The sequence below is a fragment of the Myotis daubentonii genome, chromosome 3, assembly GCF_963259705.1.
Source record: "Myotis daubentonii chromosome 3, mMyoDau2.1, whole genome shotgun sequence".
Lineage (NCBI taxonomy): Eukaryota > Metazoa > Chordata > Mammalia > Chiroptera > Vespertilionidae > Myotis > Myotis daubentonii.
Window position 1 is genome coordinate 213,198,284 of NC_081842.1, and position 12,796 is coordinate 213,211,079.

A 12,796-nucleotide genomic window follows, 5' to 3' on the forward strand; every position below is an offset into this window, starting at 1 on the left:
CATAGTAAAACAAAGATTTATATTTTTGATATTTATTTTATATATTTAAATGCCGTTTAACAAAGAAAAATCAACCAAAAAAATGAGTTCGCGTGTCACCTCTGACACGCGTGTCATAGGTTCGCCATCACTGTTCCAAACCCATGCTGTCAGCTGGGGCCCAAGTGGCCAGCTCTGGACAATAAACCCTAAGCAGAAGTGGCCTGTGTGTCGTGGGGTTACTCGGCTGAAGCAACAGGCGATGTCCCCCAGGGTGGAGCCTTCACTGGCCTGGGTCCCCAAGAGACAATGTTAAAAGCACAGGCCCCAAATGTCCCATGACGGAAACGTCATGTGAGCAAGTCAGCAAGAGATATAAGCCTTTTTGTTGAACCCCTGGGATCTGGGGGTTCGTTTGTTACAGCAACATAACCTTGCTTATTCTCACACACACATGGTGCATGATGGGAAGAGAGGGTTACCACGGAGACCGCAGCCCTAGATCCACACTCTATGCTGAGAAACCTCAGGAAAAGCACATGCTTTCTCTGGGCTTCGGTTCCCCATTCTTTTCTAGAAAAACAGGAACTTCATATTGTTCGACACAGGGAAGGAGACAGGTGCTGCTGACTAATCCAGGAGGGAGATCTGCGCTCTGCAACCTCCCCGGTCTGATCTCTCGGGGTCACCCATGGCTTCCGGGGCTGGACTCGAGGGGAGGAGGAGCCCCTCTATGAATGGACCCAGTGTCAGGAACCAAGAAGGAGTGAGCTCACTCACTCCCCTCACAACTTCAGCTTCCACTACAGCAGTGGTTCTCAACCTTCCTAATGCCACGACCCTTTAATACAGCTCCTCATGTTGTGGGGACCCCCAATTTCATTGTTACAAATTGAACATAATTAAAGCATAGTGATTAATCACAAAAACAATATGTAATTATGTATGTATTTTCCGATGGTCTTAGGCGACCCCTATGAAAGGGTCCTTTGACCCCCAAAGGGGTCGCGACCCACAGGCTGAGAACCGCTGCTCTGCAGGGACAGCCTGAGACCCCAGCCCCTTGTGGAGATGGTTTTCAACACTGACCTTGACCTCAGCCTGTCTTGGGAACCCTCACCCACCTAGAAGGCCTCTACCCAGAGCTGGGAGCTGCAGAGGGCACTGGACCCACCCACTTAGCACAGACTGTCAGAGTGTCTCCCAGGTGAGGGAGGGCCAGTGGAGGCCAGGGCACTGCCTGGGCACTGAGGGCATCAGAAGGACAGACCCGACACACGTGGAATCTGGGGGGGCAGACAGCACTGAGCTTTATTTCCAAACACGGCAGACAGAACGCCCTGACCTCCCACCCGTCACCCCTTCTGAGCCCAGGAAGGAGACAGGCCTGGGCCCACCCACCGGCCCCACCTAGGAGGGTGGGGCCTGAGTCCACCTCTAGCTGAGGCCGGGCAGGGCTCCCTTCTCATGGGCACCCCTGCCAGAGGGAAGAGGCTGGAAGCGATGGCAGGAACACTGTCCTCCAAGTGGCCAGTCCTCAGGTCGTCCACCAGGGTGCGCGGGTGGGGCTGGGGCGCCTGGAGTTCTGACCAGATCAGGGTGGGGGACGGGACCCGCACTGACTGGGCCTGGATGGTGAATAAGATAGTGTCAGAGGGGGGCACTGTGGCGGCAGGTCACCCCAGTTCCAGCCTCATCCCCTTCGGGATCTTAGAGTTGGGGTCACCTCCTTGGGAGGGATGGGGTAGCCAGTGCGGAGGGCTGGATCCTGGAAGGGTGCCTTGGGTCAGGGCCAGCAGATGGGGATGGGGCCGTGCAGGGAGACACCCAATCCTGCCCCTAGGACTCTGCAGTCCCCAGGCCCGCTCCAGGCACCTGCCCCTCCCAGGGTGCCCCAGACCATACCAGGTGGAAAGGGCCGGCCGACAGCGGCTGGTGCTGGGCCTCGGAGGTGACACAGGACCAGAGGTCCAGGCTCTGGGGGCCGGAGCTTTTCTCGGGTTTTGGAGGGAGAATGTCCCAGCCCAGCAGGCAGTGCTGTGGAGAAAAAGAGGTCAAGGCCCTGACCTGGGGCAGGGCTCCCCCAAAGAGTCACGGTACCCCCTGGAGACGGAGGCTCCCCCAGGGCAGGGGCTGTGTCTACCCACTGGGCCTCCCTTTTCCTAACCCTGCTGACTCAGGCCCTGGCGCAGACCCGGAGGGCGGAGGGAAGGCTGCGGACACTGACGAGCACTTCCTGCGTGCTGGGCTCGGCCCCACGCCCAGACTGGTACTGATTCCCTCAACTGCCCCACCTCACCACGCAAGCCTGAGGACGGTATGTTGTGCCCATTTTACAGATGTGCAAACTGACTTTCCCTGGCATCCCATCTCCTCCCACCTGGCCCAGCTCCCCCAGCCTCACTGGGAGTGACTGGGGTCCCCCACCCAGGAGACACGAAGGATGTGATGGAGGCACTATGCAAGCATAAGGGCTGGGGTTCCAATCCCAGCTCTTCCACCTGCTGACCTCAGACAGTCACCGCCCCTCTGCCTCAGCGAGCTCATCTACAGCGTGGGCGGCAGCAGAGCCAGTGCTCTCGGCTGCTGTGGGCTCCGTGAGAGGATCCTCCTCAGGACCGCGCACCCACGCAGGAGCTGATACACAGGGCCCATTTACACCAGCAGGTGGCAGACCCTTCTGGATGCGGGGCAAGGATGGGGTGCCCCACACCCCCGAACAAGCAGAGCCCAGGTGATGGAAGTGGCCTGGCCTGGGCTCCGGAGATCTGGGTGCTCATCCTCCTCGAGCTCAGCCTCGCTGGGTTGCCTTGGCACAGTCCCTGGCCCTCTCTGGGCTCCAGCCCCGCACCCATCCCCATCCAGACTCCCTGTGGCTGCTCACCCGGGGCAGGGACAGCATATCGGAGGTGTCGAAGCTCTTCCGCCGGTGGATGCGGTAGCGGTGGGGTGGGTCCAGGATGGACTGTGGGATGCTCACCCTGGGGGGTGACGGGGGGGGGGGGAACATTACCAAGAGGTTTCCTGGCTGCCGGGGGGTCACAGCCCCAGGCCCATCGTTCCTTCCCTCAAACCAGTGGGCTCCCGGCTCTGACTCCCTCCTCAGCTGCTGCTGCCCCCAAAGGTGCCCCCAGGTGCCCTGCCTGCTCCGGCCACTCACCGGACCTGCGCTGGGTCTGCCAGTGTCGTAGGGCCCCGCTGGTCCCGGGGAGTCCTGCACAGGCGGCAGGGGGTGCCAGGGTCCGAAGGCACCAGGAACAGACGCCGGTTGACATGGTAACAGTACACACCTGGAGGCCCAGCAGAAGCAGCAGTGCCTCAGCCCGGAAGCCTAATCCTGAGGCCCCTGCTGCCCCCGACACACAGGCCCGCCAACCCTTCCACCTGCCCTCCGCCACACGCACAGGCGTGTACACACGCACGCGCACAGCATGCACACAGACTTATGTTCACACACAATACATGGAGCACCACTTCCTCAAGCATGACACACATGTGCACACAACCGCACACTGGCCAGCACCTTCGCATGTGGAAATGTCGCGTGTGCAAACACAAAGCATGGCTTTAGTCACATTTGTGGACACATGCACGTGCCTATATTTGTAATCACACATACACAGGGTGCACACAGAGTCATGTTCACATGAACATCCCTAACACACACATGTACAGTGTACACTACACATGCAAATTCACAGCGGACTTATGTGTTCACATGACTGAGCCGGGAACCTCCCCCCACAGGCAACCCATGAGGAGAGAGGAGGGTGTGGGAGTGGGAGCACACAGGAAATGAGGCAGCTGGGAAGCAAATGAAGGCTGCAGGGGAGCGGGGAGGCGGGGTGACACAGGGCTGACCCTAATCCCCATGAGGCCGGGCCTCAGCTCCCTCCCCTCCCACCCAGGGCCTGCTCCACTCTGTCCAGACGCCAGGCCTCCCCTCCCTGATCCCCAACACCCAGCCGCCTCCCCAGGCCCCCGCGACCTCGGCTGGGCTCCAGGGCGGCCCGCGGAGCATACACTCACATTCGTGGTCTTCCTGGGCACTGTCGCTCTCCCGCCGGCCTGGGAACTGGGGTCTATGAGAGCGAGAGGGTGAACAGGCCAGCGACAGGGAGGGTCCCTGCGCTGCCTGCCCACCGCTGGCCTGCCCCTACTCACTCGGGCTCGCTGTGAATACACTCCTCCTTGTGGGTCTCCCGGAACTCCTGCAGCTTCGAGAAGAAAGCCTCGGGCTTGCTGCCGATGGGCGAGCTGTTGTCCAGAGACCCTGAAGTGGGCAGAGCACGGGGAGCGGCTGTGCGGCCACTGGCCAAGGCTCAGAGGACGCTCAGTGCTGGCACCCAGTCCACCTGCTCTGTCCCCACCAGGCCTCACAGACCTGAAGGGACCCTCCACTCACTGTGCCTGTTGGTTCTGCCTGTGTCCATCCACGCTGAAGCATATTGTCTAAGCAAACAGTACTTACAGAACCCCCGCAACGGGCCAGACACCGTTTAATGTGCCGGGGAAAGAGCAGTGAACCAGACCAAGCTCCTGCCTCACTTACTAATATGGTGGCAACAGACAAACTAGTCACCTAAGAGACATGCAATACAACACTGAGTGGTGATGTGGGCCAGGAAGTAGCGAGCGGAACCGGGGAACCCAGCTGGATAGGACAGGGGTTCCAGGGGAGGCCTCTCTGAGGAGGTGACACCTGAAAGGGGGGAGGGAGCCACGTGGCCATCTCAGGTAGAAGAGCAAGTGCAAAGGGCCTGGGGCGGAAGTGTATCTGAGGAACAGCCAGGAGGTGAAAGTGGCTAGAGGGGAGGAAGGGGTGAGAGTGGAGGAGAGGAGGCTGGGAAGCCAGCAGAGGGCTTGGGGACAAGGAGTGGCCTAATCAGATCGGCCATGTATTTTTGCCCTCTGGCTGCTACAAGGTGGGAGACAGGGGCACCAGTTAGAAGTGACTATAGGCATCCTGGCGGAGAGAAGTAATCAGAGGCTAGAAATATGCTGAAGGCAGGGCTACTAGGATGTGCCAATGGACTGGGAGAGGAATATGTGAAAAGGAGAGGTGGAAATCAAGGTTGATCCCAAGGTTATGACCTGACCAGTTATTAGGTACTTAAGAGTTGCCATTTGCAAAGACAGGAAAGACTGCAGTGGGAAGAAAATCATCACCTTGATGTTGGACATGAAAGCAATCTAAGACACTGAATGTGCCATACAGAGAAGGCAGCCAGCTACACAAGCACCGCCTCCGTGCCTGTCACTGTGCCGGGGGCTGAAAGAAGGCGCTCACCAAGGAGGGAGGGCCATTCAGACACACTAGGCAGCACTGGAGGGGGCCGGGGGGGGCTCAGGCAGGTGAGTAGGGAAGCTGGGGCCTCCGCCCCCACTCGCAGGCAAGGTGTGTGCATGGGGTGGGCCACACCTGCAATCCAGTCATAGCCCAGGTAGGGTCTGAGGCGCCAGCTCCTCTCAGGCACTGGAGACTCCTTGTTGAAGGTCACTCTTAGCTGACAAGGCAAAGACATCGGGTTAGACCGGCAGGCCCAGCACGGAGGAGGCCCCAGCTTGGGGGAAGCAAAGGGGTTGTGTGGGCCCCAAGGCTCAGCTGAGGGCTCAGGAATTGAAAGATACAGTGTTTGGTTCCCGCCCCTTTCTATGTGTGACTTTGAGTAAGTGTGGCCTCAGCCTTGGTCTTGCCATCTGTATAATGGGGTTCCTTACCTTTTTCCCAAAGAGCTAAGAAACTAGCAACCACCACTTACCCAGCACTTGGGCCAGTGATGGTGAACCTATGACACGCGTGTCAGAGGTGACACGCGAACTCAATTTTTGGTGGATTTTTCTTTGTTAAATGGCATTTAAATATATAAACTAAATATCAAAAATATAAGTCTTTGTTTTACTATGGTTGCAAAGATCAAAAAATTTCTATATGTGACACGGCACCAGAGTTAAGTTAGGGTTTTTCAAAATGCTGACACACCGAGCTCCAAAGGTTCGCCGTCACTGACTTAGGCTGAGCTGGACACAACCTGCAGTATCTCCCGGACAGCCTCTCACCTGGCAAAGAAGGCTGCCCATGACTGCATTTGTCAGACAGGGAAACTGAGGTTCCAGGGAGCACCCACCGACGGATGCCCCGCTCTCCCACGGTACCTTGGGCAGCTTTCTTGGTTGATCCTGGAGGGACCTCGGGACCTGCGCCTCCAGCTCTGCTGATCGCTCTGAGTCACTCGAGTCCGAGGTGGCCAGCAACGGTGCCCCGCAGGGCCTCAGCGGGCTCCGGGGCTCCCTGACAGGTGGGAGAGAGGTCACCCCCGAGCTGGCCCCGAGAGAGGACATGCCGCAGGAGTCACCTTGGTTGGCATCCCGTGGAGAGGAGGTTCTCTGGGCCATTGAAGGCGTCTTTGGGGACAATGGCATCTCGGAGTCACAGCTGCTGCTGGAGTCCAGGCTTGACTAGAACGGAGAGGCCAGGTCACCCAGCCACCTCCCCAGATGGCATGTGCTAGGCATAAAGGCCCGCGTTCCTGCTCCAGCCTCTGCTGTCCCAGGCCAGTCCCTCCCCTTGCTGGGCCTTGGTTTTCACAACAGCCATACAATGGGCACGCTGGAGGCCTGGGTTCTGGCCTGAGGGTGAGCAGCCCCCCACATCCTCTGGGAGTTCCCAAGGTGAACACCCACCTCCGAGGCTGCCTTGGCCACCAACTGCCGCATGGCATCCTGCCCAACCCACAGCTGCCTCAGAAGCTCCAGGTTGAGCTGCCGCAGCTGCGCCAGGTCCTTGGTCTCCACCATCCCAGGCATATCGTCTGGCTTCCCACAGCCAATGTCGGATGTCGCTGACTCCCGGCTGTAGAGTGCCTTCAGGGCTGAGTTCCAGGCTCAGTTCTGCTACCTGCAGCCAAGACAGCATGACACGGGGCTGAGGAGGCTGCCCAGTGGAGGCAGAGGCCTGGGTTCAAATCCCTCCACTCTGGTACTTCCCAACTGTGCAGCCGCCAACAAATAATTTAACCTTCCTCTGCCTCCGTTTCTTAATCTGTCAAAAAAGACGATAACAGTATCTACCTCATAAGGTTGTTGTAAGGACTAAATGAGGTCACGCATGTTACATCTTAGTTCAGTTCCTGGCACACAGTAAGCATGCAATAAATGTCTGTTACTATTCATCTGGTCAGAGTGTGTTTCTTTACACGCGCAAAGAGAACAATCCCCCTTTAAAGACTTGAACTATGAACTTAGACCAGTTTGATTTATAGAAAGCAATTGGGGCAATTCTACAAATGTAAGGCATTATAACTTGTGAATCCAACACATACCAGGTTCCTGCAGGGACTCTTTCCTCTCTCCTGCCCATTCTTCCTGTTTCCTTTTCTTTTTACAGATGAAGAAACCAAAGTTCAGAGAAGTTAAGCAACTTGCCCCATATCACACAGCCAGTAAGTGGCAAAATCAGGATTTGAACCTCAATCTAGCCCTGGGATCCACGGTCACACCAGCCTTTTTCCCCAGCAGTGTGGAAAGGCGCCTGGAAAGCTGCCTCCTATTCCTAGCCTTTGCCACCACCACCACCACCCCCCCCCCCACCCCCCGCCCACCCATCCAGGCTCAGGGATACACAGATGCCTCTGGAAGGAGTTTCTGCAGGCTAGAGGAAGGGGCTCCCCACTTCCCTCATATCCCCAAGGCCAGACTCCCCGCAAAAGAAAGTCTCTCCCAATACACACTATCCCTTTTCAACCCTGGGTGCAGGGACGCGCACCTTCAGAAACCCTGCCCCACCCACACTCCTCGCCTGTGGACCGCCCACACCGGGGTGGGGGCGGGGCCTCCCAGCGCCCTAGAGCAGAGAGAAACCAGACTTACACTGGACACCCTACCCCTCACATATGCCCCGCAGGGAAGGGGGTACAGAGGGGATGCGATGCCGAGGACTCTGTGGGGGAGTCTCCTATGCGAGCTCGGCAAACAGCCAGATCCGGGGACCGGAAGTCCCGGCGGCCGCCCTTATCTGGTCAGATTCCCCTCGGGATTAAAGAGAACAGCCTGGCCTAGCCGGTTTGGCTCAATGGATAGAGTATCGGCCTGCGGACTGAAGGGTCCCGGTTCGATTCCGGTCAAGGGCACATACCTCCATTGCAGGCTGGATCCCCAGGCCTGGTTGGGGTGCGTGCGAGAGGCAATCAATTGATGTGTCTCTCTCACATCCATGTTTCTCTCTCTGTCTCTCCCCCTCCCTCCCACTCTCTCTAAAATAATAATAAGAATAATTTTAAAAAGAACAGCCTGAACTGCCTTCCTCCGGCTCCAGCCCCCCTTTGAAAAGCTAAAAGCTAACAATAAAGATTTTTTAAAAAATAAGGAGCGTTTTTAAAAATTGGGGGGAAAAGAAAAGCTAAAAACTGCGCAAATGCAACAGGAAGGCAACGTTCACAAGAGAGACGGGTAGCAAAAGCACCAGAGGCAGTGCGGGCGGACGCAGGGACGGGACCGGGGAAAGGGAGACTCAGCCGACCTGAGCACTCACAGTAAAATTCATCTTTCCCATCGCAGCCCCGAGCCCCGCAGGGCCACACGCGGGGCCTCCAACCGAGCCCTTCCCCCGCCCCATCCCACCCCACCCCATCCCATCCCCGGCCTAGCGGCTCTGCACTCACTGCCCGGAAGCCACCGATCCGCGCCGCTGGACACCGCCTGTGCCGGAAGAAGTTCTGCCCCGTTCACCCTACGTAACGCCAACGGGGGCGGGACCCACAAGGCCGCCCTGATTGGTCAGAGGAGTGGCAGGGCCCAGACGCGCCTGGGAACGTTACTCCGCGTTCAGAAGCAACAGTTTCAATATTTGGGCGGGACTAACAGCGTTGCTCAACAGTTGATTGGTCAACGGCCGAGGTCAATTTTTTCGGAATAGGGCGGGCTCCGGGGAGGCTGGCTCTGATACGAGGCCACAAGCTGTGTCACGCTTGACGCAGACAGGTTCAGAGTCTGGCCCTGACGCTACCCCTAAGCAGTGGGATGCAGCTCTGAGGTTTTAACCTGGGCGAGCGTGGTTGGCGGCTGGCGAATCATTTTTTCATACCTTTTCTTTTTTTAAAAAAAATATATTTTTATTGATTTCAGAGAGAAAGGGAGAGGGAGAGATAGAAACATCCATGATGAGAATCCATCATTGATCAGCTGCCTCTTGCACGCCCCCTACTGGGGATCGTTCCCAGAACCGGGCGTGTGCCCTGACCCGTAATCAAACCGGGACCTCCTGGTGGATAGGTCGAAGCTCAACCACTGAGCCACCCCGGCCAGGCCTTTCATCCTTTCTTTAAAGCATTTATCTGTCTATGCAGTGGGAGTAATGTTAGAATGAAGAGGCGGCCCTACTTGGAGGAGCAGGTTAAGAAGTGGATACAGTCTGTAAAATAAAAGTAAATTTATATAGAGCGCCTACTATTCGCCAGGTATTTTCCCAGCCTCATAAATATGCTTTAAGGTATGTGGGTTGTTGTTGTTGTTTTTTTAATTTATTGACTTTGAGAGAGAGAGAGAGAGGAAGGGAAGGAGGGAAAGAGAGAGAAACGTTGATTTGTTGGTCTATTTATTTATGCACTCATTGATTGCTTCTTGTATGTGTCCTGAAGGGAGATTGAACCTGAAACCTCAGTGGGCTCAGGGACTCCTGGTATTGGCACTTGGCCCGTGGGATTGAGATCACCCCCCCCAGCCTGGCCCCACCAGGAGAGGACATATGGCAGGGGTTACCTTGGTTGGCATCCCGTGGGAAGGAGGTTCTCTGGGCATTTAGGACATCCACACAGACTTGTGCATGGCATGAATGCTCCTGGCAGCATTATTCATAACTAGTAGCCTGGTGCACGAAATTCGTGCACATTAAAAGGGAATTAATTGCCCTAACTGGTTTGGCTCAGTGGATAGAGCATCGGCCTGCAGACTCAAGGATCCCAGGTTCGATTCCGGTCAAGGGCATGTACCTTGGTTGCGGGCACATCCCTAGTGGGGAGTGTGCAAGAGGTAGCTGATCGATGTTTCTCTCTCATCGATGTTTCTAACTCTTATCCCTCTCCCTCTCTGTAAAAAATCAATAAAATATATTTGTTTAAAAAGAGAATTAATTAGCAGAGATATTTTAATATTGCTATTTGCCCTTTCTCTATAATAGAAGTGTGAGAGATGAAAGGAAATTAGTAAAATGTATATGAAAATAATATATAAATTTATTAATAAATAACAGTAACAAAAGGATATGACAACAACAGAGGCATGATATAAAAACGACAAAAGCATGATATGAAAACAACAAATGTCCATCAACTCACAAATGAGTAAACTAAATGTGGTGTATCCATACCAATGGAAGGCTCCAGCTCGCACCCGGCCCACCTCCAGCTCGCAGGCTCACTAGCGTGGTATCATTAAATACTCCCAGGGTTTTTTTTTTTTTTTTTTTTTTTTTTTTTTCCCAGGGTTTTTTTTTTAAGAAATTAAGATCAGGAGGCTCTGGGAGCTGCCAGGTGCCCGCTCTCGAGGTTTTCGCAGAACCAGGTGGGCCAGAGCCTCTGCTCCTGCCTCGGGATGAATCTGCCAAACCTGGCCTCCTCGTGGGCCCCCCCACATCCTAGTCCCCCCCGCCACCAGGCTGCCGTGGCTGCCATGACATGGGCACAGCGCCCGCCCTGCCTCGCCTGAGCTCAATCCCTGATGGCCATGATGCCGTTGCCCCATTTTTTTAAATTAAATCTTTATTGTTCAGATTATTAGAGTTGTTCCTCTTTTTTCCCCCCCATAGCTCCCCTCCACCCGGTTCCCACCCCACCCTCTGCCCTTACCCACCCCCACTGTCCTCATCCATAGGTTTACGATTTTTGTCAGTCTCTTCCCGTACCCCCCACACCCCTTTCCTTCTGAGAATAGTCAATCCACTCCCTTTCTATGCCCCTGATTCTATTATATCTTCTTAAAGGATACCTTCCAGCATTTCATATAATACTGGTTTGGTGGTGATGAACTCCTTTAGCTTTCTCTTATCTGTGAAGCTCTTTATCTGACCTTCAATTCTGAATGATAGCTTTGCTGGATAAAGTAATCTTGGTTATAGGTTCTTGCTATTCATCACTTTGACTATTTCCTGCCACTCCCTTCTGGCCTGCATAGTTTCTGTTGAAAAATCAGCTGACGGTCATCTATTTCTTTCACCAGGTAGGGGAAGTTTTCTGTCATTATTTCTTCAAATAGGTTTTCAATATCTTGCTCTCTCTCTTCTTCTGGCACCCCCATAATTTGGATGTTGGTGCGCTTGAACTTGTCCCTTACACTATCTTCATATTTTTGGATTCTTTTTTCTTTTTGTTTTTCCAGTTGGGTGTTTTTTGCTTCTTCGTATTTCAAATCTTTGACTTGATTCTTGCGATCCTCTAGTCTGCTGTTGGATCTCTGTATATTATTCTTTATTTCAGTCAGTGTATGCTTAATTTCTAGTTGGTCCTTTGTCATAACCTCGAGGGTCTCACTGGATTTCTTGAGGGTCTCACTAAATTTATCGGCGGTTTCTAGAAAATTCTTGAAAAACCTTATAAGTGTGGGTTTGAACTCTATATCCTGCAGTTTGCTTTCCTCCATTTCTGTCATTTGTGACCTGTTTCTTTGTCTCCGCATTTTGGCTGCTTCCCTGTGTTGATAGAGTGACTTTCTGTGCTAGGTGTCCTATAGGGCCCAGTGGCTCAGCCTCCCCAATTACCTGAGGTGGACACTCTTGGTGCAGCCCCTTTGTGGGCTGTGTGCACAGTCTTGTTATAGTTAAGCCTTGATTGTTGTAGGTATCACTGGGAGGAATTGACCTCCAGGCCAATTGGCTGTGAGAATCAGCTGTGTCTACAGTGGGAGAACTTCTGTGCTGGAGACACCCTTCTGGGGCAAGACTTGCTTTAGTGGGGTTTGGGGGCTCACTGAGTCTGCCCCCTGAGTGTGTCCTTTATGGATCTGAGGAGTTGTAATCAGGATGGTCCCACTCTGACCATTGGGTTCACTGGCTCTTGGATCTCTAAGGAGGTGCTAATTTATCCTCTGCCTGAGGCTACCCAGCAGGAGCTATGGAGAGATCTGCAGGTTCCTCTTCTTTGTTTGGGGTTTGGAGGTGCCCAGATGAGGCCCAGATGTGAAGCAGTGCAAGCTGCTGTGGGGCCTTGGGCCTTCTTTTGGAAGTTCTGGGTCTCTCTGACCCAGCTGCAGTTTGTTAGGTAATTTTCAGATTGCAAAGGGCCAGGCCTTTCATATGCAAAGCCTCTGCGCACAGCTTGGGTGGGGCGGCATCTCAGGGGATCAACAGGGCAGATCAGCGTTCTTCCAAGAACACACAGTCCAGTGGCTCTTCGTCGTTCCCAACAACAGGAATGCAACTGAGACTGACAGACTCCATTTCTCCCCCCACAGATGAGCACACCGTCCGCAGGCCAGAGGCACTGGGCTGGGCCTGGGAGCAGGTGCTGCACCCCGAGGTGGGTGTGGAAGCGGCAGCATCGGGAGGGATCTGTCTTGTCCCCACAGGTAGGGAGACACAGGGACCTGGCCCGCAGCCCCAGCTTGGTAACTCGGTCACACCGGCCACCTGCACAGCGACCATGGCTCCCGGGGCAGAGCCCGCAGGGCAGAGGGTGGGAGGGCCTGGGTTATTGCACCCGGGGTTGCTGGGACACCAGGCAGCTCTGAGCGAGAGCGAGAGCGAGCTGCTGTGAAGTTCTTCAGAGTATGAGGCCAAGTGAGAAGCAAAATACAGACCTGCAGGGGTAGGGGGAGGAATGTGTCAGCA

The 12,796-nt window shown here is 54.8% G+C and overlaps 1 protein-coding gene across 6 annotated transcripts; it reads right to left on the minus strand.

Moving 5' to 3' along the window:
• Positions 1-1,264: 1,264 nt before the first annotated feature.
• Positions 1,265-8,729, minus strand: MIIP (migration and invasion inhibitory protein). Of its 6 annotated transcripts, none has more exons than XM_059691237.1 (11): positions 8,640-8,729; positions 7,302-7,356; positions 6,664-6,877; positions 6,136-6,438; positions 5,371-5,486; positions 4,144-4,252; positions 4,009-4,061; positions 3,140-3,269; positions 2,864-2,960; positions 1,885-2,016; positions 1,265-1,607 (listed from the first exon to the last, which is right to left on the minus strand). In XM_059691237.1, exons 3-11 carry the CDS (start codon positions 6,784-6,786, stop codon positions 1,417-1,419), a joined length of 1,254 nt encoding a protein of 417 aa, XP_059547220.1. In that variant the 5' UTR covers positions 6,787-6,877; positions 7,302-7,356; positions 8,640-8,729; the 3' UTR covers positions 1,265-1,416. The 6 variants fall into 6 exon arrangements, with proteins under 6 accessions (XP_059547220.1, XP_059547216.1, XP_059547218.1 ...); XM_059691233.1 differs by having other exon boundaries at positions 5,402-5,486; positions 8,640-8,727; XM_059691235.1 differs by lacking the exon at positions 8,640-8,729 and adding an exon at positions 8,510-8,596 and having other exon boundaries at positions 5,402-5,486.
• Between the last annotated feature and the right edge of the window lie 4,067 nt (positions 8,730-12,796).